Here is a 26,118-nt window from a genome sequence, read left to right as displayed (position 1 = left end):
AAAACCCGCACGGAAAGGTGCCTTAGGAGCCGTCCGCCAGCCACAGATTGCGCGAGGGACGGGTGAACCCGCCCTGTTCGAACACTATCCAATGTTTGCGTTCGGAATGGGGGCTCCTCTGGTGAGCAGAGGAAGACACTCGCAGGCACACACTGAAGTGCTCTGGGGGCCTAGACGGCTTTTCAACGCGTCATTCCCGAGCGCATAGGCTTCTGTAGAATTACGAATATGGCGAAATGTTCTGGTGCGAACAAGGGTGTGAAAGAAATGGGAGAGTAGACGGCGTGTCCACAAGCGTCGGTGTATCGCACAAAGCGGCTTTCCACTAACTGCTTGCGAACACCAGAGTTACTGCGACTGTTTACCATTTACTTTCTGCTTTCGCGTTATGGCTGCTGGTATACTAATTCATTGTATGCTATGGATGTCGAAGCCCCAGCGAATCTTCACTTATTTGCAAGCTCCTCAATGACCGTGCACTCATGGTGCTCTCGCTGAGGGTTGTTCCATGCAGGACAGGTAATTTTCGCTTGCGAGACTGTGAGGAAATTACCTTCGCTCTTCCCTGCCTATATCACCAAATTTTATCCGGATTAGAGGATGATAAAATTGGCGTTCACAAAGTGCGTCACTGTTAACAGTGGCGTACATGGTTTCTGAACAGTTCCCAGGCCACATGTCTTGCTTTTCAGCAGCGTATTTTCTGGGACTTATAAATCCCTCAAGACGCTTTCCAGCACTTAAGGCGCTTATGAAGCTACCAAGATTCTCGAAGGGGAGAATGGTACTTCCACCCCCTACAGATATTGTGATGCTAATGGGAATGGGTGGGGAAATCGTAAATGCCAGATCACACAGTTCAAAAGCGTACCTGCGGGTTGGGAACCTTTGATGCAACTCGTATCTGACTAAAGGGCTTATGTGCAACTCTGCACAAAAAATACGTGATAAGGACAATGCACTGTGGTCATGGAAGCATTGTGAATATAAAAACTTTAATATGGCTGAAGGCCAGGTACAGCAGAAGTGGCAGGGTCTAGAACGTGTTAGGAAACAGTATACTTCAGAACAAATTCCTTAAACCAGTCCACTGACTGAAAGCAGATTGTTGGTTCCAGAATTTCCTAGTTACCTGTCTAGGATTTGGAATAATTTCAAACTGATGACCCAAAGCCCCCATGTGCTTCTTTACAGATTCCTGAACGGCGTCCAACAAGCAGGGCAGCGAGACAGCAGATCGCGAAGAAAGGGAAGAGGTTACCGAATGCAGACAACGCCAGCCACATGGACCTCCTTCCATTTTGCTTAGAGTACGCCAAAAAACCTGCCGTTGGCGCAGAAGACATTCATCTCATCTTGTCTTCCTTCGGCCTTGACCTGCCGGCTGATAATGAGGACCCGAAGTACGACGTTCTCGGTCGGATGCTCGAGCTTTCCCTGGAATTCGGCCTGGGCACACCGGTGTCCTTCACAAGGAAGTTCAACGTAACTGGCGATGCGTCCGAATCCGTAACACTCCAGGTGGGGGAGCGTGATGGGTTTTTAAGGCTGAAGCCTTTAATGCCTCATCGTTGTAAGCAGAAGTTGTCGACAAAAATGTCACGCTTTTCAATTGATCGAAACGGTCGTGACGTCACAGTGCGCGAATTTCAATCGGGGCCAAATGTACATTGGCTACTAACCATGCAACCAATTAAAGGGATCGGATAGTGATGCTCCAAGTAAATGGAACTGAGCTTAGTTAATTGCTTAATTAACCAAATAGCCTTCTACCTCTGTAGTCAGACCAGATAAATAAATAAAACCGAGTAGGAAATTGGTCGACTTGGGAATCGAACCAGGGTCTACGGAGTGCGAAACGAGCACGGTAACCACTCCGCCATGCCAGCTCGATGACTTGGAATGAACAAAGGCGCGTCTAGTGAATACGGGGTCTTCGTTCACTTCCATCTTCCTCCCTTCCCGTTATGGCGAGGTTCAGGTGTCCACCAAGATATGCGAGGCAGATACTTTTCCTTTCCTCAAAAAACAATTTACCTACGAGCAAGAATTACTGCCGAATGGGCGATGGCGTTCTGTGAACTTCCTGGCAACGTTGCAAGACGCTGTCGCGTTCCACTCTTAGAGGCGAAGCTTAACATCTTAACCACACATCAGTGACACAAGCAGCAACATCGCGCTTAAGGCTTTCGCCTCACCGCACTCTAGGTCAACAAAGCGCCCCCCTGAATTTTCGGGGCTGCAGCAGAGTGAAGCGATTCAGTGCATGCAGCTTTGGTTCAAGGAACTCTGATGCCGCCGCTATAAAAATAATTACATGGCCTGAGCGCTGTCCTGCGCAACCGTCTTGCACGTTGCCAGCCACTGAAGTTCTCCACTTTCTTGGTTTGCAACCGAAATTATGCTTCACGAACGTCTTCGTTTCAGTTGTGCTTTGAAGAAGTGCGTGTAAGATCTTGCTGCTTTGAAAAATGTGTGATGATAGAAAAACGGTCATTAGACATGACAACGGGCACTCTCTTGAATGAGCACATACTGCGAAAGCACTATTGCAATCAGAAATGCAGCAGATTTAGTTTTTTGTTAGCAACAAGCATCAACGAGTCTCAAGAACCGTTTGAACCTTTCTTCTGATGAGCATATTTGTGCACTGGCTGTATAGCGACCCAGTGGGCCTAGCGAGCGCAACTTAAAACGCAGTGTGAGATTTCTTATGCAGACTAAAATATTTCAATTTTCTCTCAAAGTCTAATATGAGACCAGGGTAAACCTGGTGAAAGCACGCAGAGAAAACGGTGTCAAGCGTATAAAATGCGAGGCGATGCACCATATGTGTACTGTGATCACAGCCGCAGTTCGAGCTTTCTTTTTTTTTTGTCTCCAATCCTCCTGTATTTTATTTAGATATTTTATTTATACATTCTGCAGCGCAATTATATGCGATATGGCGGGAGTGGGGAAAACGCAAAGTGCAAAATACGCAACGAAGTAACAAAATACAGCAAAATGTACAAAGTGAGCACTGCAATAAAGTTAAAATCGCAAAAGAAATATCAAACAACAAAGGAGCTGTTAACGGCATTGTAAAAATATACAGCTATTACGCGTCTTCGATGGCAGTTACAAAACTTTGAGGTGGACATGAACGAATAGGCCCAGGTAGAGAATTCCAGGCTACGGGGAAGTCTCATTCAGCGGTCGCTTCCATACAGTAATTTTTCGTACCGGCCGGGTCAGTCAAACTTTCTTTTTTTCGGATTCATGTGTACGAGACGAATCCGAAATATCGTATGGTAAAATTTTATGCAGATGTGCATTATATGCAGGTTAACACACTATATCCTGGAATATCCCAGCTTGCTGCTCCAATAGTCCTGCGTCGGACGACTTTCGTGACGTGCCCAGCGATATGTGTATACAGAAAAGAATGTCACGCATTAAGCTTCTTTCAGTTAGGCATGCAGTAAACTGTTTTCCTTAAAGCTAATGAAATCAAAACTCAAACTATAAAGTAGCCTTCGTCATATTTCGTGGCAGAGATTATTAAAAAATGCCCATAAACAAATGGCAGAAAACTGAGCATGAACTTAGCTAAGGACAACTTCTGAGTGCTTACTGAAACATAGAGAAAGCCGAAAGAAAAAAAACACCGCCGCAGAGGTTCCTGTGCCAACTGTTGCATGTTTCTGCCTAAATGCGTTGCCAAGTCTTGTTCATTTTCTTGCCACAAGTGTACTAGAAAATTCTAACCAATACAACCGGCTACGAAGCAGGTGCATAGTTTCATAGACATCAAAAATTTCAGGTTTTTCTCCGGAAATTAGTTTCTCTCACTGCACCCTTGGCACAGCTTTTCAGCACCAGTAACGAGATGTAAGGCTTGTCTGAAGAATTCGTCAAGGTATTCTCATGTAGACATAAGGCATTCACGCGCTAACATAACTGCCAATATTTCGTCCTTTAGACTCCAGTGCTACTTCTGAGGCGTTTTCAGTTGTTCAGTGTGACCAGGTGACCGCTGGAGTCGAAGTGTGTTCCGTCGCATACGCTGGCAGGACTTTATGAAACACGATAATCAATTGCTCTGCAAAAGGCAAGCAACGTTTGCTCACAGTTTGGGGGCTTCAAAAATTTTGCCTCTACTTGTGCAATCGGAAATTTGATGTCACAGAGGTCGCGTCTCGGTTACCGCCAGTGAAAAATCATTCTGTTCGCCTTGCCACTTGGGCTTTCGTCCCCAGGCATCTGACATCAGCGTCCTCGGACGCGAACATGCAGACGCACATGCTATGTTTCGCTGTCCCAAGCCTCCTGATGCTCCTTCCCTGTCCACTTCCCCGTTAGATGACCCACTTTGCCGTCGTTCAGTCAGCCACATGCACACGGCCTTTGAAGAATGCAAAAATTCATGGATGCTTCCAAAAGAATTTTTCTGCCTGGAACTCTGGCCATTCAGCACCACGAGCAATAAGTCTGCAAGACTCGCATTTTGCTATCCCGGGCAAATTTCAATACTGCTGCGGCTCCCTGTTCGGGAGCATGGAAATCGTGATCTGTGGTTCTTACAGCCTGAAGTATCTGTTTTGTATACATGTTCAGATATTGATTGAAGCCATTTAGATCGCCGCGTGCAGTGTTTTCAGAGGGAATGCAGCCGTATGGTTCTATTCATAATGTGATATCCAAACTACATGGTCTGTTCTGAAAGTAGTAGGACTCATTTTTTTAAACAAAATTTGTTCAAGAGAATAGTACAAACGATTACAATTTTTCAAGGTAGCACCCTTCCGCACCTACACGCTGCTGCCAATGAGTTTTACAGTTTTCGTACGCCTCCAGGAACGCCTGAACCGGAACGCTGTTTAGCTCCCTCGTCACGGCCTGTTGAAGCACCTCTACCGATCCGTGATATTTCCCCTCGAGCGTCGATTTTATTCTCGAGAATAGAAAAAAGTCTGGCGGGGATATGTCGAGGATCTAAGGGGCCTGAGGCAGCGTTGCCGCCTTGTGCTGGGCAAAAAATCGGGGTCCTCACTCACATGATGAAGAAGATCCTACCGGTTGGCCTTTTCCTCCCCTGACAACACTCCCGGCACCAACTTCGCGCACGCTTTCCTCATGAATAAGTTTTCTGTCACGATCTCAAAAACTTGGGTTTGAGGAATGCTCAAGTCATCAGCAATCATTCTGATACTCATTATACGATCACTGTTAAGTAAATGTTTCACTCGCTACACATTTTCGTTGGTCTTGCTGGTCGAAGGGCGTCTGGAGCGGTCGTCTTCCTCCACTCTTTCCTTACCTTCTCGGAAAAGCTTGTGCCCCTCAAAAACCACCTGATCTACCGATGGAAGCGTCACCGTAGGCCTCCTTAATCATGTTGTGAGTCTCTTTGCCCGTTTTACCAAGATTTACACAAAATTTGATCGCGTATCGCTGATCCAGTAAACGCTCGACAATTCTGCGTGACGAGACGTTTCGACAGGGGTTCACAGTATAAGCCACCTGCGCTCTTCAACGGCCGAGAGCCGACTGCCGATTTTCCCCGGCATTCCCAATATCCCCCTTCAACGATCCTGCACGCGCAGACCACCTCTCGTTCGCCCGTTCGCCCAGGAAAAAACCAGTCCTACTACTTTCAGAACAGACCCTGTATATACGAGGTCTGTTAGAAAAGTATCCGACTTTATTTTTTTTTGCGAACACCTGATGGATATGAGACAAGCGCGCTTGCATCAGGTGACCTTGAACCTTCATGCGCATGCATGAATTTTTTCCCGCCTGCCGATAGCGTCAGTCGCTGGGAAGCAGCGTTTGAGTGAGGCAGTGTGCAGTGCTCTCGTCGGTTTTTTATTGCAAGGAAAATGGCGGAGTGAAAGGAGCAGCGCTACTGCAACATATTTTGCCATAAACTTGGCGACAGCCGAGTGGAAACCATTCGAAATATTCAGACGGTTTTCGGTGAAGATGCTATGAGCAGCACACAGTTTAAGCAGTGTTACAATTGTTTTAAAGATGGCCGCACATCGGCGGAGAACGAGCCACGCTCCAATCGGCCATCAACATGCCAAAATGACCAGGTCATTGCCGAACTGAACGCTATGGTGATGCGGGACTGTCGCGTGACTATCCGAGAAATTGAGGAAGAGGTGGACATGAGCAATTTCTCCCCACATTCCATTATCACCGAAGATTTGGCCATGGAGAGAGTTGCGGCGAAATTCGTGCCGAAGCTGCTCACGGTGGAGCAAAAGCAGCTTCGTGTTGAAGTCTCACAGGACATGCTGGATTCCGCAAACAGTGACCCCGACTTCATCAACATCATAATCACTAGTGACGAGTCTTGGGTGTACAGGTACGACCCGGAAACCAGATCCCAGTCGTAAGAGTGGAAGCATTCCACGTCACCAAGACTTAAGAAGGCCCGCCAATTGCGCAGCAATGTGAAAGTGATGCTGACTGCTTGTGGCAGACCACGAGTACGCACTCTACAGGGTCAGACAATGACCAAAGAGTACTACAGGGATGTCCTCCGTTGCCTACGTGATGCTGTGCGGCGCAAGAACCCGGAGCTGAGGTCAACAGGAAATTGGCGCACCCATCGCGCCAATGCTCCTGCACATTCCTCGCACTCGAATCAGATTTTTAGGTGAAAAACCAGACTCCTGTAGTTCAACAGACTCCTTACTGTCCTGATATGGCCCCTGCGATTTCTGGCTGGTTCCCAAAATCAAAAGGCCATTGAAAGGAGCGCGATTTCAGACAAGGAAGAACATTATGGCTGCAACGACAGCTGAGCTAAACTTCATTTCGAAAAGGGCCTTTTCGGAATACTTCCCACAATGGCAGCACCGCTGGGAGAAGTGTGTGGAGTCCCAAGTAGACTACTTTAAAGATGACTAGGTTTGCAACGCTCCAGTTATGCAAGTTTTTTTTCAACGGTCAAAGGTCGGATACTTTTCTAACAGACCTCGTACATCGACAGGCCTACATTGGGCTATGTCAACAAAACGCGACTATAAATATTTAATAAGCAAGCTTTTTGAGTTATGGCTTCTGCGGCATAGAAATATCAGTCTTGGGGAGGTGTCAGTGAGTAGGTGAATCAGTTTAACTAAGCAGGGTAACTAATTTATGAATGTTAAGGTGCCTGGTTGCAAATAAAGATTTGCGGCTACCCAATAATAAGATTCTCATCAGTTCCCCAATTTTGAAACGTCACTGTCGCTCAAGAAATCTGGCCATCTCGGGCGCCGTTCGGAAACCGCGTGACTAAGAAGCGCGGATAGCAAGTGAAGCCCACCGGTACGCGTCATGTCACTGCGAGGCGCTCCTTCTACGTGACCATCTCTGTCCACAGCGCGCGCTTGTGGTGCTCGCCGCTTCTTGCTGCCACAGCCAATGTGGGAAAGAGAAGTTCGCTTAGCCCGTGCGCGGTACTTCTGGAAAAAAAAATGCGCGAAAGCAGCTTCACATTTTTCCTCGCTAATGAACGACCCTTCTTCCAGGTTGACCTTCACTCGGACGCGCAGAACTTCCTTGCCTCTTGGGATGGCATTGACGTAAACGATCGGAAGGCGTACTACACCTTTTGTCTGAGAAGCTACGCCTTTGCTGCGGAGGAAAACCGTACTGATCAACTCGCGGATGAACTTGTCAGCATCGACCGGCAAGGTAGCAAAGTGCAGACTATGCGAATGTTCGTTGCTTTCTATTAACTTGCACTGGAAGCAATTGATGATGATGATTTTTTATGGTGCAATGACATCAGTGGCCAAACAGAGCCATGACAATGGGTGTTTTCATCAACTCAAGGCGGGGCCAGAAACCCATTTCTTAAGAAATTCACCTTAAAGAAGCCGAGCAGCAGGCCAGGGGATGAGCTTCTAACAAACGAATCACCGCTGGATACCCAGCGGTACTGGGGATCGAACCCTTCACCTCCCCCTGCGAGGTGAACTGCTCGAAGCAATTTTGCGCGTAGAAAGCAGTTCACCTTAACTTTTAGACCGGCTAGGTGGTTCGTAAGTTTAGAACGTAGTAAGCGCACTTCCAAGAGACACAAGCCGATTTTACGGCTGAAAGTCGGCTGTGTCGTGATTTATCCCGAAAAGGACTCCCTTTGGAGCTATCGCTGTGAATGTTCATCGAGGCGGTTATAATACTCCTACGGAGCTGTCAGAGAACCACATTTAAGAGAAAATGAACGCCAGAAATGGCCAGTTTTGATCCCGCACACACACTTTCACTGGACTGCGTGCACGAGAAGACGAAGTAACTTTGTTTTCCACCAGCTGCAGAAGTGCTGAACGCAACCCGGGCGTCTCTGGCCTTTGCCCGAATGACCGTCGCTGATCTGTCAAGGAACACAGGAGTTGAAACAGGTGTGTACTGCACTCCTTTATACGCACGGCTTGTACCGGGCTGCCCTTAGAACATTCCTGATGGAAGTCTGGAGAATCCTCCGTAGTCCTCGTGTCCACTTTGCTCAGGGACATGGAAGGTACGAGGGCGAAAGGAAAAAAAAATGAGTCGCAAGGATACTCACGTCGTACAAGTATCTCTCATGCAGCGTCGGAATATTAGCCCGGCGTATTAACCTCGTAATAAAACCGGAATTTTGCACATAGGCAGGCGATTGAACCACGCAGTCGATGAACGAGTAACAAAGCACTCTGTACGTCGTATCTTAAAAATACTGACCAATGCCTTCCGGTAATTCTGTAAAATAGGCCATCGGTCGAGTTAGCAGGGCCTTCAATGATGTGCGCCGGGCTTACGTTGTAGGCAGGTAGGCCACTAACTACAGAGTGCCGTGGATGCCACAACGTGCCACCTGGGCTCGTTCAGGTCGGTGGATGAGACTGCTGGCGCTGTACGGTCGCCTCGACGTCGGCCCGGAGGGCGCCGTCATCGCGAGGGAGCCCGCCCTGTCCTTGGTCAGACACCTGGCGCGTAAAGAACGGCGGCTGCCGGCACGTCGGTTCTTGGCCTGGCACCTGCTGCGCCACCTCATCGGCGCTAAGAAAGACGTGCTGGAGGCCTACCACGCCGCTGGGCAGCGCTCACTTGGGGCCGGTGACACGGTAGGGCCCGCCAGCTTAGTCTTTCACTCAAGGCGAATAAACTTTCGGGGACCGTTAGCAAAACATATGGTTTTTTAAGGCGGAAGCCTTTAATGCCTCATCGTTGTAAGGAGGAGTTGTCGACAGAAATGCCAGGCTTTTCAATTGGCCGGAACGGTCGCGACGTCACAGTGCGCGAATTTCAAACGGGGCCAATTGTTCTTTGGCTAGTAACCATGCAACCAGTTAAAGGGATGGTATAGTGATGCTCTAAGTAAAATAAACAAATAAAACCGAGTAGGAAATTGGTCGAGTTGGGGAATAAAACCAGGGTCTCCGGAGTGCGAGACGAGCACGCTAACCACTCCGCCATGCCAGCTGGATGGTTTAGATTGAACAAAGGCTCGTCTAGTGAATACGGTGTCTTCGTTCACTCCCATCTTTCTCCATTCCCGTGACGGCGAGGTGCAGGTGTCCACCGAGATATGCGAGACATATACATTTCCTTTCCTCAAGAACCAATTTCCTGACGAGCAAGGCGTTGACCCGAACGGGTGATGGCGTTCTGTGGGCTCCCGGACAGCGTTGCATGACGCTGTCGGGTTCCACTCTTAGAGGCGAAGCTTAACATCTTAACCACATATAAGTGACACAAGCAGCAACACCGTGCTTAAGGCTTTCGCCTCACCGCACTTTAGGTCAACAAAGCGCCTCCCTGTTTTTTCTTAGTCGCAACATTGCCAACTTGAACAATGGCAGCCTGACTAGCCCTGCAGCGCATACTGTAACTTCCTGGTGGCCGGTGATTATAGTGCACAGTTTTCTCGATTGCGTGGCCTTTTATTAACGCGATAGACTTAAGGCTCCTGTTGTGCACAATATCCGGCGTGTCGTCGGCCGTTTGAGCGAAAAATTCCCAGTGAAGCACTCATGTGGGCAAGCTAGGTCATGTGATCTTGTGACGTCATCAAACCTGCCTACCGGATTGTGAGTAAACTGAACACAGTGGCAGGTGGCTTAAATGAATGATTGGTAGCTAGGGAAGAACAACCTGACTCGCACAAGCCCTAGCAGTGGTAGCGCCTGGCATCGCAGAGCAGTTGCGCATCGCTTAACCGCTGCACCACGGCGCCGAGAGTGGTGACGAAAGTGGAGTCGAGGAAGACGAATTCCGCATATATGGGTACTAACCCATTAACAGTATCGCTTCACACCTTTAAGGCGGAGCTGAGCTGTCGCCTCGAATTTGTATTGCTGATTGTTAATTGGGACGAGATGCGAAGTTCGACGTCTCAAAGACCCCCCCCCCCCCCCCCCCCCCCAACAACGTGAATACTCTTTGAGATAGCAGAACAAAAAAAGATCGGCTCCGAGTATGGCCACCGAAGTCGTAGATGCGCGTGCGCTCACTGTGGTCTTTCTTATATGTTCAACAAAAATACGTGTCAGCACACATAGTTGGAGTCAGCGCCCGTCCTGTCATGCCTATCTGTGTATTTGTCTGAAAACTTAGCGCTGTTTACTTTTGAAGAAAAGAAAATGCATCACCAACTAGCCCCGCAGCGTGTTTTACTAAGCCACCGAGTATGGCTAGCGATCTGACGGCTGAGTTGCACTTTCTCTTATCTATGCAACACGACCAGCTAGGTGAACACGACTGGAGTCAAGATCACTGCGGTGTCTGCATAGAGATGCATTACAGTAATTAGCCTTTACATTTAGGATAGTATTCTACAACACGTTTCAAATCTGTCCGAACCGCCATCTACGAGTCTGCCTCACGCGTTCCATGCCTGCTTCCGCCGGTGCTCATCTCTGTTCCGCTCACTCTCGACATTCGTGCCGCTTTCTTGCAGCCGAGGGAACACGGCTCTTGGCCCCACGCAGTAGCTGCTCATCCTTTTTCATCACACCTACAGTTGTATTTTTCTGCCGTATCTCACCACCATTGGGAACGCTGAGCTGTTCCACTGTATACCGCAAAGCACAATGTGGTGTCGACTTTTCAGTTCCGCCTGCTGAAATCAGCTTGGGCGCAATATGAATCCAGCGTTCAAGCTGGAAATGTTCATAGATGATTTGTGCATTACCCATCTGTACATTACCCACGGGGACTTTGAAGCCTCGAGTAGTCACGTGGACTCTTGGGAGAGCTGGGGTTCTCTTCACATCCTTGGTACTGCCTGGCACCAAAATCGAGAAAATGGAGTATAAGTTTCACCCGCCGCGGTGGCTCAGTGGTAAGGCGCTCGTCTACCGAGCCGGAGTACCCGGGTTCGAACCCGACCGCGGCGGCCGCGTTTCGATGGAGGCGAAACGCAAGAGGCCCCCGTGTGCTGTGCGATGTCGGTGCACGTTAAAGACTCCAGGTGGTCGAAATTATTCCGGAGACCTCCACTACTGCACCTCTTTCTCCCCAGGTGGTCGAAATTTCCGGAGCCCTCTACTACGGCGTCTCTCATAGCCTTAGTCGCTTTGGGACGCTAAACCCCATAAACCAACCAACCAACCTCTTTCTTCTTTCACTCCTACCTTCCTCCCTTCCCTTACGGCGCGGTTCAGGTGTCCGCTGATATATGTAAGACAGAGACTGTGCCATTTCCTTTCCTCAGAAACGAAAACCAAACCATAAGTTTCACTAAGATCCGTTAACTGGGGACTTCGAGCTGTAAAAGCCCGTTTTTGAGCAGAATAAGGGTCATAACAGCTCCGAAAACTACGACAGCTTTTGCGCTTCGATTTAAATTGCGGCACGCAGTTTTCTTTTTTAATACGAAGCTAGTAGCAGAAGAACATCACGAGTTAAAACATCTACGATGAGGTGAAATGTTGCATAGGTTTCCCGATGTCATGCGACGAGAAGAGTACAGGAGGTCGCTTCGTCTGCATGTGTTTTGAGTATATGCTTCGTAATGGTGTCTTTAACAAGCTGCCATTCTTTTTGATGTTGATGTTACACTATTTAGCCAGATCGAGGACGCCAACGGGTTCACTTCGGACAAAACCTAAGTTTCGCTGGTCACTTAGCATGCTGGGAAGGTTGGGCGAAATTCCGTGGCTTCTGCGTTTTGATTACATGAGGGCATGTGATACACGTGAGGACTGCGGCTGCTGGGGTTGCTGGAAACGAGGGCTCCTCGCGACCTCGTTTCGAAACCGACTCGGCTGCGGCATGAACCGGGAAAATGCGGAAGTTAGACAGAGGCTCGGCTTTCTATTAATCCACCACTCTACCGCCTTAGGGGTGTGTACAGTCCGCAATGTCGGTTTCCTCCTGCCCCGAAGATATTTCTCATCCTGTGGCGGCAGAGATATTGACGGAGCAGTGCTTTAACAAAGCAGTTATGGGCCTCGCTCACCCTTTATTGGCGACGAATACACGTTGACGGATGCTACAGTTAATATTAATATTAATTAACATTAATACATATGGAGCAATGGCGTAGAGGTCCTCGCGTGCAAGAGGTCCGCGGTTGGAATTCCGGTATCATGCAATTCTCCACCGGATAAAAATAACCCGCATGTCGACGGAATTGCATAACAGGCCTGGAGTGCTGCCTGACCTCGATGACCAGAACTACAGTGCACTTCCTTACTGGAACAGATTTGGCCCCCTATATGAATAACCAGTTAATCCACGACACTGTGTCCCCAGCGGCTGCGGAACTGAACGAGGCGGCGGTCAGACCTGTGACGCAGCGGAGGGTTCCAAGAATCTGGGGTTCCTTTCAGGGCGCCATTGGAAACAGAACCTGGAAACGTATCACGCTAAAACCTTATGTACTGAGGCTAACCTAGCAGTGATGTTCGAGGAACTAGCGTTTATTAAGTGGAATTTATCATAGGGCTTAGTGCTGTAAGGAGGACTGATGAGGCGCTACAGTTCTAAAGGCTGGGCGCGTACTATGCTCATGCGCTTGCGCTTCACCGCGCTTCGCATGGGCTCGCGCTTTGCTAGTCCTAAATTTGAACAGCGCAAAGCACACGAACATAGGAAATACAGGGTGTAAGAAAGAGCGCCTATTAGTAGTAGACGCTCTTTCTTACACCCTGTATTTCCTGTTTTCGTGTCCTTTGCGCCGTTCAAATTTATAACATGAACCAACTAGCCCTGCGGGAAGTACTAGTTCACTAGTCCCACTGTGTGGCACCAGGCTGTGGGCAACCTGCTCTACGTGGCTCACATGCCACCTAGCTGGCCCCCCTGGATGGAAGGTGGGCCACTTAGGTCGGAGATGGTATGACGCCATCACTACTTGCCCACAGGGCTGTGAGCAAACTGCTCACCATGATTGGTGGCAGTTCAGTTAACGACTGGTCGCTGAGGGGTTGCTCTTCAGGCTTCGAGCTGGACAGCGCAGGGGCCCTGGACTGAGGGCTCCACCTACTCTTCGATAAAGAATACTTGTTGTACAATAAAGTTTTTCATTCATTCATTCGCTGAGGGGTTGCTCGTGAGGAGCAAGCTGGGTCTCACAAGCCTCACCGGTGGCAGCACCTGCCATCGCGGGGCAGTGGTACATCGCGTAACTGCTGCACCACTGCCCCTGGAGTAGTACAGGGACTCCCAGGGATCTATGAATGCAAAGTAGAGAATGACCTATTCCCCATATCTGGGCATTAATCCATTATCGCCATCACGTGAAACCCTTGAGGCGGAGCTTGAAAAGGCTGAAAGGGGGTCTCAACATAGATGCGATATGCCTAGGATGCTAAAGGACGCAGAGTCACAAATATGCACCTGCAAAACCTTTTTTATGCGTTTTGTGGAAGCTGAGCTGTTTTTAGTCAAAATTTGAAATCCCGCGTCTTCGCGCCTTTCCCTCTCGTCACTTTTTACGCGCTGAAATGTCGGTCCATCGGCTCCACGCACTCGGCCCCTCCACCGACCGCCGACGCGGGTGGGAATTCCCCAGGGGGAGGAGCCAACGCCTCCTAAACCGATTTGGCGTCGACGGCGCTGGCGCGGCGAACCAATGATGGCAGCCCGCTGCCGACGTAAAGAGCGCTACGTGACACAATGCGCGCGGATGCGGCGAAAGCTCGGCACCGCTGGTCGCCCCGAGGCGCGGAAGCGGGAGTTCTTAAAATTGTATTGTAAATTATCGGCTCGCCTTTGAGATCTTGTACGTGGCATGAACGCTCGATGTCCTGTACTCTACATAATGCAAGCATCTTATAGCCAACCGCCAACACCCTTTTCAGGGACTCTTTAAGTGTCCCCTCCAGTGAAACCTAACCGAAGTGAAAACCTTAGCGCTAGCGCGCCTAATTCGCATTTGACCTAACCACACTAAATCGTCCATTTTTTTACGGGGGGGGGGGGGGGGGGAGGAGGGGGTGTACTAGTTCACAAGTTAACCTAGTTAGTTGGAATGCTATGGCTATCAGTCTTATCATCGACTTCACGGTTTTGCCTCTCATCGCAGCCACAATATTTTATTCAAAGCTAAATCACTCGCGAATTAAACCTGCACGTGGAAGTACATCAGTGCGTTTTGTTTTCATGCAGGCCCTCCTTCAGGTAAAGTGCAAGATATTGGCCCAGAAGCTGAACGGCATGGCTTTCGTGCCTGAGCAGCTCTTAAAAGGTGAGACAGCATGCTTGGCAATCCTTGACTGTAATACGAGGTCTATTATCGTATTCGGAAGCATTGTCGGCGACAACATGCTATCATTATTTTTTCATAACAAGTAGACCACTGCGAAGACTCCTGCTCCAGCCAAGCGCTGAAAATGAAATCACGTCCCTGCTGAAAAAAAGTTCTATGATGCAATAACCTCATAGATCATTCATCATAGAATATCATACAATCTGTATGACATATCATGCAATCTGTATGATATATCATACTAATTGTATGATATATCATACAGATTGTATGATATGTCATACAGATTGTATGATATTCTATGATGAATGATCTATGAGGTTATTGCATTATAGAACTTTTTTTCAGCAGAGGACGTTTTGGGAGCAATTTGGTTCCTTCTTCAAGGGCGACTAAATGCTCTGCACGCAGCAGGCAGAAGACCTCCCTTCATCTCCACGTTTACTTGACGCAGACCATTCACGTCCTGAAACTTTGGGGTATCGTTTTCAACCTTTTATTACTGCCAGAACCTCCGCTATGTTGCGGACAAAACTAGGCGGCCTTCCGTCAGCGACGACCACCTTGAAGCCGACCACTCTATCCCGGTGACTGACATGAGAGATTTTTCAATGCTTTGATTGAGCTGCAGTAAAATAAAGAGAGAGAGAGAGAAATTTTAATGAGGAAAAGGTGGAGAGGTCGGCCGGTGGTAACATGGCCCTGGCCTGCTACTCCACACAGGGGAAAGGGAAGGGGAGGAAAGGGAAAGTGCGAATGAAGGTTGATGACGGCATAATACAATTAGTTTCACGGGTGATGTGATGAAAACGTGAAACGGCGTGAGGTCATGATATAGAAGGGTAGACTATCAGCGATCCTGGACTGTGTTGCCTCAAAAGCAGGCCTGAGACATTTAGTCTCCTTACAGAAGACTTGTTGAGCATGACGCCAAGCAGACGCTACCTGGCGCTCCACAGTTCGTGTTTTTCACTGTATATGGCGTCCTTTATGATAGGCGCGGAAATTTGTCTGCTACGAAGAAAGCTCGTTGAAAAGCGGAGTGGTAGGTATGTGATTGCAGCTATAACCATCTTTTGCTTGGCGCTGCCTCCAGCACGAGCTGCGCATGCCCAGTAGAAGCTCATGTTTTTTTTCTAACCGATGGACTTCGGGAGAGGGCCCAAAGGAAGAGGCACGCATGCACAGCGATGCAGTTTGAAGAATTGGCTTTTATATACATATATAAAGGCGTGTGGAAGGTCACTCACAGTGATGCAGTCGCCGCACCACACTGCGTTGTGCCTCACCCATTAGGCGGACGTTGTTAGACATCAGGCGCTCTGTAATTATGGGCAAGCAAGCTGCAAAATGCTGCGAAAAAGCAACGACAAGAACTTCGCATTTCACCGGATGAGACGCAGAAGAACCTCCTTTACTCGCACTTCAGAAAAGCTTATTTTATGGCCGCCTACCTCAAGAGGTGTACGAAGCATGCTTAAGATTAGTCTATTGCGAGTAATTTTGATAGGGTTCGACGCTGTGTTACATGAACACTGCTCAAAGCTGCTTAAAGGGCAACGGAAGCGGTTTCAGAATTCGATGAGTTTAAGGTTGCCGAATATTCGAAACGTGCAGGTAAAGCCTGCGAAATCGTTTTGCTCTAGCATTTGAAATGGTGACGTAATCGTCGAAGAAAGTCGTCGTCGGCGTTCAGCTTCTCTGAAGTGCACAGCGACATTTGTTAGGTTGGGGCAACCAAAAGGAAATAAAAATAATATGCCCCCGCCTGCACCGCTTACGCACAACAGGCTCAACCCAATTGGAAAATAAAAGAGGAGGCCCGTAGGCAAGACATGTTTTCGCCACCCTTGGGTGGAAAAATAAAATAATAGGGGAAATGCTACACCAGCGACCCACAACCGAGGAAGCGGGCCCGGGGAGACTCCCCTGATCTCCCCTGGGAGGTAGCGGAAAGGATGGGATAAATGGATGGGAAATTGGACGTTGGATTGGGTTGTGGGAATTAGGTGGGATTGGGGACAGCAGGATTTTGACCAGATTTGGCTTGATTTGATCCTGAGTTCCTTTTCAGGCCTCCTTGAAGGGCGAGCACTCAGTACACCAATAGTGGGCCCTCGGCGTCGAACGTACTCCCACACCACAGAGAACGTTTGCCGGCGATCTCCGACCGTCCGAGACAGGGAAATCCTAACAGGGGCTCGACTAGGATCCCCTCCCCCAAGCCAGGTTCCGCCACCCCGACCCACTCACAGTACTAAGAGACAGATATTTCGCAGCACTCGTTCGGTGCTTCGGCTCTTACTCCGCAGTACTCGCACACGCTGCAGCCATCCTTTCACGGTTTTCGCGGCGATCGAGACCGATCACCCTGGCAGAGTATGTGAAACTTCAATCCATACTCCCACTCTGTCATGGTTGAAGTCTCAGTTGATGTCCGCAGCGACATCACGTGCTACCACAAGGTATATCTGCACGAGCCCGGGCCAGGCTTGATGCCCGCCTGCGATTTCACCAGTCTACTAACCGTTACTCAGACAGCCGCCGGGCTTTCCCGCGTTTCGGAGCTTACTGGCCTCGGAGTTTGCTGCTACTTACTCCATCTCTTTTCGTGCTTTAAGGCCAAGGGCGGCTTCCCCAAAACCCAAGCTTGGATCGCCCAGCCGCATGCCCCCGCGAGGCACCGAGCTCTTCGTGATCGGAAACCAACGCGTCCGCGGCTGGGTGGTACGCCCTCGTACCGAGAGGGAACCGTGACTTTCAATTTTGCGAATTTTGGAACGACCTCGTCTGCCCGGGCGATCTCGTCGATCGGCAATACAGCTAAGTCGGGACCGCGTCTACCGAGGCGCCAGCACCAACGGCAAAACGACAAAGTCCCGACCGCGTCTACCGCGTCGACCACGCCAAAAGCAAACAGCCGTTCTAGTCACCAGTTCTGCTTTTAAGCCGGATTCCACGTGCCCAGTCCGTCTCCCTTCTCGGACCTGCCCTCCCACTCAGGCATAGGACATCGTGGGCGCGACACGCTGTCACAAAATTCGGCGCATTTTAGAAACAAACAAAGAAAAAACCGCCGCGCGCACGGCGTCTCGCCGGCGCGAGCCCAACGGGAGAGAGAGAAAGCCCCGCCGAGCGCGTGCCTCTCTCTCCACCGCCATGGCGTGCGCCGAAGGAATGAGTCATCCACGCCGAATTCTCTGGAACAGACGAGTCGGTTCTACGGCTGACGGGGGGAAGGGCGTAGCCTTGCGTGCACTAAGACTCGTCCCCCTCGCCCGTCGGCGTCGGCGCCGCTCAAGAACACGCTCGAAACTTCGAGATGCGACCCCCGACCTCTGACCAATGGGGACGCGCGGCCGGTGAGAGGAGGAAAGGGAGACAGCACTGCCAATGCTACGTGTATGTGCGCGCCTACTCGGGCGCGAACAACAAACAGACGGGAGAGCGAGCCTATAAAGAAGGACGTTGACCGCTATCAGTCAGTCCGGACCGCCGTTTAAGCTTCGAAGAAGCGCGCCCGTTCGACTCCCGGGAAAAACACCACTCGGCCAGCCACGGACCAACGAGGCAACGTTCGCCAGTCTGCGGGACGGCATCGTCGTGGAACTCTGGTCGTCGGACTGCCGCAGTGCCCGGTGAACAAATTGTGTTTTGTTTGTTTAACTCTCTCTCTTGTGTTAGTGCACTTTAGGTGCAATATTGCCTTTGTAAGTGAATTCTCTCTCGAGTTTAACTTTGCACGTGTTGCATTGTTCAATTAATCACTTTGTATGTGTTTGTACTAGTGATTGTGAAATCCTCTGTATCGTCTCTTTGCTATATAAACCTTGTTTTGTTTTGTGAACCTTTGGCTCCGACCCATTCTCTGGCTTGCGACCGGCGAAAGCTGGGCACCGAACGCCCAAAAACCTCTTGTCACTTGGTGGCTGGTCTCCGCTGAGTTTGCCACGCTGAGTCGAGGGCATCTCCTTAGAGTCCGAGACCGCCACCCCCACACGCTCTAAGGGTGTCTGGGAGCTTCCCACTAAAAGTGCGCGAAGTCTGGGTGACACACGCTCACAATGTCGCGGAAAGTCTGCTGCACCTTTCCTGGGGATTCGCAACCCCAAGAGTGGATTCCGGCGGATCCACCCACCGCTGTGCGTTGCACCGGAACAAAGCCTAGTAGCCGAAACTACACCGGCCCGTATCCGGTGGCAGGGGGGGCCACGGGCAGGCCGCACAGTCGGATTTCCCCCCCAGTGCACAGCGACAGGCAGAGGCCCCGATAATGACGTCACGTATAACAGCGCTACGTTTCCAGCGAAGAAATGGTTATTCCATGGAAGAAAACCGACGCCATCGAAGGTGAAGCTCATGATGCATTGTTTGGCGCCGTCTGACGACACACAGCACCATGCAGGCGTAAGCAGCGGACATCTGAAATTTCGGCAACAATGACGTCACTGCCGGGTTTCCTCGCACTCCTCCAACGTAGTTAGGAGAAGCCTAAACATCGTCGCGGTTTTAATCGTCGATTATGCCACCATTTTAAATGCTAGTGCAAATACACTTTGCATGCTTCACCTAGAAGCTTAATAGATTCGAATTCTTGAATAACCTCGGATTCTCAAAAACCGTTTCAGCTTCCCTTTAAGCAAACCGGCCCTCAGCATATATTCGATCAGAGGGCGAAAAACTAGCTGCAGAGCGCAGACGTTCTATTTTCCGGTTTCTAGTCGGTCATGCGTCATGAATGCTTCCAGGAATCCTCCCCATGTCACGCATCTCGGAGGCGGCTCGCGTATCGGCGCATATTCAAAACACCCTGGCCTCTGTGTTCCGGACCTCAGCAGATCATCGTGATCAGATGGCAGCGCCCTCTGCCCTGTTTCCGAGACTGATCCTCTACCCGGAGGAGAGGCTCACGGATGACCTCTTGTGGCCGCTGCGAGACGTGCGCGAGCCCTTCCTCCGGGCGTGGCTCGGCGCTCTCAGATATTGGCACGCGTTGCCGCCACTGCTGCAGGCGCACCTTAGTCTCGTGGCGGCCTCGATGCCCGCGACGCCTCGCTGGCCCCTCTACGAGCCACCTTATCTCTATGACAAGGCGCTCGCCGCGTACAACTTCGCCGCTCTGGGCCAGGTAAGTGTGACACCACGGGCGAAGCTCAGGGGACTGACCTCTCTGCAATGACAGCGATGGGAGGACTTTCTATCGGATAACTTCCGCTTTCGCATGTTGGGTGACCGAAAACAGCACTGTTAGCAAAAAAAAAACACCCAAAAGGGTGTAAATGGCTTGTCCTCTAACGCACACCCAAAAGGAGGTTTTTTTACTCCTTATGTTAAGGGAGTTATTTTGAGTATAAGGGAATAAGTTTTTTACACCCACAGAAATGGAGCCCGAAAATGGCGTAGTGTTTATATATTCTCATTCAGGCTCATTCTTACAGCAGTGACAGCGGCGGAAACGGGCACTAGCTCTGCGGGCCGCCGGCAACCCAACTTGGGAAACTGCGCTGCCCTAATATGACCCCGCGTCACGCATTATTTTCTCCGTCTGCAAGCCTAGCGGCGGCGTAGGCGGCGGGAGTCGTCTGCTTGTCGTCTCCCTTTGCTGTAGCTCGTTTGGTTGGCCTTGTTCGTAGATAAAGGGATGTAACATTATAATCAATGGTTGAAAACTGAAAAGGAGTCGCTTGGTAGTTTTCACGGTCATGCGCCATGTTATATTTGACTAAAAACCAAAGCAGAAAAGTTGATAACACCCCTGATGGTAGTTTGGAATGGCCGTGTTTGCCTTCCCATTCACTTGGTTAGGGCTTGGGTTTTCAATATGACAGGAAAAATGTAGCCGCATCAGCTCAGTCAAGAGCTCAATGTTGACACTATGTTCTATCACAGTTCCATGTTCATGCAACACATAACCTGCTGCAACACATTGCGAGAACCACATTGAAAAAAAAAAGCCTGTGAGAATTAGGCCTAAGCGGGGGCTGTAACGTGGTGGCGACACTATCAAAGGAAAGTCAGGTATGGTTACAGCACTGGAGGCTTCACAGGAGTAATTCAATTATGTAGCGTACTGTAGCGGAAAACGGCGACAAGCCAATATCTTGTACCGCGGCAGGCGCCCGTGATGGAGCAGAAGTGAGCTGAGATCCAGCGACGACGGCAACCAAGTAGTCTTCACTCACCGCCATTATCAGACGACTGACGAGAAGCAAACGAGACGCTAGGTGGCGTGGCGGATTGCACAAAATGGTGTTTTTACTCCATTTCGGCACTGGTGGAGTATTTGGCACAATTAACTCCCTTTCTAGACTGGAGTAAATGAAGGCAAATCCTCATTTTACTCCCTTATTCCCTCATGGGAGTAAAATGGAGGACAGTCCACCTTTCTACTCCACACTCATGAAGTAAATGTTTTCACAAATGGAATAAAAAGGGTGGCCGCCACCATTTATACTCCCTTTTGGGTTTATTTTTGTTTAGAGTGAGGGGTCGAATGCATGGGAGTTCAACAGCGACAGCCGTAAGGGCATGTTTCCCGGTTGTGCGGCGCCGGCGTTACCGTAACAATGCCACGATTAATGACCAGCATGCAGAGGCGTCAATGTAACGGCTACGGCAAAGAGCTACGCTGAGTGGAGCGAACCCATTCCCGTCACGGGTGACGGTAAACAGCGCCGTCACGTGCAGTCCCCTAGAGTAAAAGACGAATGCGCCATAATGTATAACCAATTCACCAACACAAAGCTGTCACTGAATCTCAAGTTACATCGGGGTAACCATCCCATGCTTTTTCTTCCTTTTTTGGTATGATGACGACTGTGGGTTGACGAGTATAATAAACAAAACTGATAGAATTTGTTCGCTTTGTCTTCGCTGCGAAGTGCAGGAAAAAAATTGTGTCTTCAGTCCTACTTATTTCCCGCACCTCAATCTTTGCGCAAGTGCTTCTCTAACCAGATGAACAATTTCAATTAAATAAACAAGAAATTAGTTGAAATAAACTTGTAGTCAGAAAAGTGGTCGATAATTCGTCACTTTTGTGCAGTTGATATCCGATGCATTGGGCAGCGAGCTGTCTGCTCAGTTTCGCCGGAACAAAGCGCTGCAGGAGCGGTGGAGAATCTTCTGGTCGTCCACTGAAGTCTCGGATCGCCGCGTTACATACTGTTTGCGTGTCACTGCGAATGCGGTGAGTTGGCCGGTTGCACGTGGCGAACTTTAACGTAGTGGACGCATACTCTTCCCGGGGCCACATTTCGCCCTTCTCACTGTCATTGTACTGAGAACTAAACGAGAGTCTTCCTTTGCTACCCTGAAAGATAATGCTTAGTGAAAATTTATTTAGGCCTAATTTCTTAAATGCAGAGAACATATAAGAAAGCTATCGTGACCAAGCAGCATGGTTGTCAAACATATATTTCATTTATGGTTGTTTTAAATAGGACAGTAGCTTACGAAGCAAATAGGAAATAAAAGAGCCCTCGAGGCCATAAAGTTGCTAAACACAACCTTTCCGCACACTATTAAAGAATGGCGAAGTACAAGGGCGAGCGACAGTCGATGGACCTTTTAGACATTCCGAGCACCTGGTCAGTTGTCCATGGAGCTATGCACGGAAATTTACTACTTAATGCGCGCGTTGTGTGTCATACCGTAATATCAGAGCTTAACATGAGACCCCTAAAGTGGGCAAGATTATAGCATTGCCTTCAGTTCAGTTCAGTTTATTTTCCTTAAAGGCCCCCTTGTATCGGGGGTATTACATAAGGGGTGGGATTGTAATCAAATCAAAATCAGCTCAATCAAAATCAAATCAAACTATCAGCTATATTGTTAGGAGCCTATAGTCGGATACAACTTAAGTCTGCAGTGAAGCTCCGCCCACATTCACCCTCCGCGCACAGAATTACTTCACGACGAAAAAGTAGTGCGCTGCTTAAACGTTTCTTGTTACCTAAACAAGAAGGTTATCACAAGAAAAAAATTATTAGCACTAGAATTTTGATACGTGGATTGCTTGATATAGTCAAACATTAAAAAGCTGATTTCGTGTACTGTTGTGATTGGCCAGCGGAGTAATACAGGACGCCGCGGACGGCGGCCCAGTGTTAGCAACTGCTGTTTTTTTTAAGTTGTATTCTACTATAGCAGCATTCACTGTCCAGCGCATTAGCGCCATATGTGTCACGGATGGTCTGCGAAGCTTGCAAACAACATTGAGGAACCATGCTAGCTGCAACCATTTTTTTTTGTTGTTAATAAAATTGGCTTTTCCTAGCCCCAACCTTACCGAGCGCTTGGCGTGTGCTGCTAGCGAATAGGTGTGATCTTGGCTTCATCGGTGTTTTCTGCTTCCACACAGAGCGGCGACGGACGGCGGAGAGCGAGGATACAAGAGACGCGCCTTCAGCGGCGAGAATCCCTGGCCCAAGTGCTGGCGGCGAAGCTCTCCTTCCTGGCCTTCACGAGGGCAGCGCACGAGGGAGACGCTGCCCTTCCCCGTATGAAGCTGTCCCCCAAGCAACTCTTCCTCGTCATGCACTGCGCTCTGAGCTGCGTTCTGCGCTCCAACCGGAAGTGCATGCTGGTATTCAGGACGCCCCTGCGATTCCTGCAGAAGCCGTGCGGACCATCGAAGAGGCGCACGAGAGCTCCACACGTGTGCCACTATGTGTGAATGAAGCCATCCTGTGCCGCCAAGTTTCTTCAAAATGACGGCGCATACGTAGGTCGGACAATCCACGCGCCAGCTTAACTGTGAATTTTTAACACTTTACATGACCTTGTTGAGGCTTGATTGGATTTCGATCTAAAAAGGTGGGGGGAAACACAATTTCACATATTGCGAACAATTTATTGTTTCCACTCTATGCATGCTTCAAAGCGTTGTAACAGCTTCATTTCTTTTTGAAGCGTTATTGTTAGTACAGTATTCAATCATAGCAGCTGTATTAAAAATGCATGTGGAGGATTGAAAATATATTTTTTTTCACGCACACAATCTGAACCACATTTGGTGCTTTCGCATCTGTGCTTAATAACATCAAACGTCAGGGTTTTTAGCCTTGCCATTATTTTACAGCGACACGGATGTGGGCGTTGCAGCAGAAGTCTCTTGCCGCGCTAGAATTTTTTCGTGTTTCAGTTATCGCATAGATGATTAGTGGTCCAAGGACTGCAAAATAAACCAAACAGTGAGCGTAGACAACCTTCTTGTTAAAGAAGATGTGTTTTAGTGGCATGTTATTTGATGTATTCCTCCACCAATGACAGACTCCGAAGCCAAAGCAGATACTCCAGAATCTAGAAAACAGAACCAAACGCTGTTTCTTTCCGTCTGTCTTATTTTATGTATCGTCCAGTAGCGCTCCTAAAATTTAGGAGGAGTATTAACAGTACACGATTCCTGCCTGTAGCTTATCACAAAGGACAAAACCGAATTCCCCCCATCGTGACATGGTCGAGGCTTAAAGTTTTTCTTCTAGTTTTGACAAACTGCAGTGTACGGAGCCTCGAAGTGCAACCCCTAAAATGACTAACCGGGCATTTAGACACAGGTTAACCCTGTGATTGAATGCGCTACGATTGCCTGTGATCCTTGCAGACAAAAATAAAAACATGGTAAACAGGAAAGGGTTAAAGCGTTATCCTGCCGGTTCATGTCTATGAAATGTCTTATCTCGCCATAAAGAAACTATATCAGCGCGCATTAAGGTCCAGGAACGACATGCTGAAGTCGCTGTTCTATTTACCTGCGATAATATCAAAATAAAGAGGACGGACTATTTTGGAATTTCCGTAAACCCTCTAGACGTCACCACAACCTGTGTATTCCATCTGCAATATATAGCAGATTAGGGGGCATTTAAATATGGTTCCTTGTCAGAATGATAAAGTATAGAACATATGGAAAAAAATATTTTTCCCGATTCTGTAGTCTACAGTCGTTTTTCCTAAGAGCATATTTGGGTGGTTTACACGAAATTCAAAACGGGAGCGCGATTTGGTAGCCCTTTTCCATATATTGTTATTGTTTCGTGTTTCTTTTTCTTTTTACGTAAGCGTCCGAGGCGTTGTTTTAAGCATGAAATGCTTTTAGCTCCCGTTGTCGGCAGTGTGGTGACGTCACGCCGAGACAGAGAGCCAACATCCGGGCACTGAATTCCACTTATCTGGGCACCGAAACGAGAGCATCCGGGCACCGTACGAGATTTAACGAGACTCTCTAAGCCCTCCTACAGGACCGGCGCCGGTAGCTTCACGCCGAACGGATGATGGCGTTCCTCACTTCCTGTACGGTGCGGTTCGGGTGTCCACCGAGATGACAGAGAATTACTGCGCCATTTCCTTTCCTCAAAAAGCCTTGCGTTCAAAGGGCAAGACATCGCGCCGAACGGGTGGTGGCGTTCCTCCCTTACTGTACGCTGCGGCTCGGGTGTCCACCGAGATGACAGAGAATTACTGCGCCATTTCCTTTCCTCAAAAAGCGTCGCGTTCAAAGGGCAAGGCATCGCGCCGAACGGGTGGTGGCATTCCGTGGACTGCCTGGCAGCGCTACAACACACTGTCGCGTTCCACTCTTGAAGGCGAAGCTTAAGCGTATTTAATTAGCAGTTAATTGGTTTTAAGTCATTAATCAGTAATTAGCCACTAATTAGTAATTTGTCATTACTTCGTCATCATTTATGTGTGACGTAAACCAGTGGTGACGTCACCAGTATCACACAGGCAAAGTGGTGCGGAAAACGCTTTCGCCTCTACGCACTTTAGTTTCGAACGCGCTGCATAAACGTTCTTGTCAGGCCTGCGTCTCGTCGTGTCCGCGTACGCTTCGTGTTATGCCCGTAAACATTTCGATTGCCGCGGTGGCTCAGTGGTTATGGTGCTCGGCTGCTGACCCGAAAGACGCGGGTTCGATCCCGGCCGCGGCGGTTGAATTTCTTTCGAGGCGAAATTCTAGAGACCCGTGTACTGTGCGATGTTAGTGCACGTTAATGGCCGTTGTACGATCGCTTTTGAGCGGATCCGCCAGGCAGGCGGACTGGCGGACTGAACGACCAGACAATAGGCATTCGCCCCGTTCAGCAGGCGGGAGGAAAGTTGGTGAACTTCAACTTTGGGGCGGACGAGCGAACCGCCTGGCGACCGAATTGCAGCGATTGGCTGCTTTTTACGTGACGTAGGCATCCGCTCCTGCCGGGGCAAGATGGCCGTCCGTCGACTGAACTGGGGAGCGAGGCATAGGTCGTGGCTGCAGTGGTGGCAGCTATGCCGCGAGGCATACTATATTGGCCACATGTTGATATTACGAGTGTTCAGAGCGACTGCGAACTTCTCCGCGTGCAGCAGCGGCGAGCAGCGACAGTTTCCCGAGTTGTAATCGACGCTGATGTAGTTGACAGAGCGCTTCTTCAAACCGACGCAAGACCTACGCGTTGGCG

The 26,118-nt window shown here is 49.3% G+C and overlaps 2 protein-coding genes across 2 annotated transcripts in view; both read left to right on the top strand.

Annotated features, from left to right (window-relative positions):
* LOC149327588 (uncharacterized) overlaps nt 1-8,375 on the top strand; it is a 32,854-nt gene extending 24,479 nt beyond the window's left edge. The window contains exons 6-7 of the mRNA XM_089564920.1: nt 1,195-1,521; nt 8,295-8,375. Of these exons, the coding sequence (XP_089421046.1) occupies nt 1,195-1,521; nt 8,295-8,309 (342 nt within the window). The 3' untranslated portion in view covers nt 8,310-8,375. The remainder of the gene's footprint in view (nt 1-1,194; nt 1,522-8,294) is intronic.
* A 478-nt stretch (nt 8,376-8,853) lies between these two features.
* Nucleotides 8,854-23,677, top strand: LOC149327587 (uncharacterized). Its single transcript, XM_089564919.1, has 5 exons — nt 8,854-9,086; nt 14,578-14,656; nt 19,426-19,805; nt 21,723-21,866; nt 23,040-23,677. The coding sequence occupies exons 1-5, from the start codon at nt 8,859-8,861 to the stop codon at nt 23,352-23,354; spliced, it is 1,146 nt and encodes a 381-aa protein (XP_089421045.1). The 5' UTR covers nt 8,854-8,858; the 3' UTR covers nt 23,355-23,677.
* The last annotated feature ends 2,441 nt before the right edge of the window (nt 23,678-26,118 follow it).

This window comes from Amblyomma mixtum, chromosome 10 (assembly GCF_055824585.1).
Source record: "Amblyomma mixtum isolate Tamu chromosome 10, ASM5582458v1, whole genome shotgun sequence".
NCBI lineage: Eukaryota > Metazoa > Arthropoda > Arachnida > Ixodida > Ixodidae > Amblyomma > Amblyomma mixtum.
This window is presented reverse-complemented; position numbering and strand designations above follow the sequence as displayed.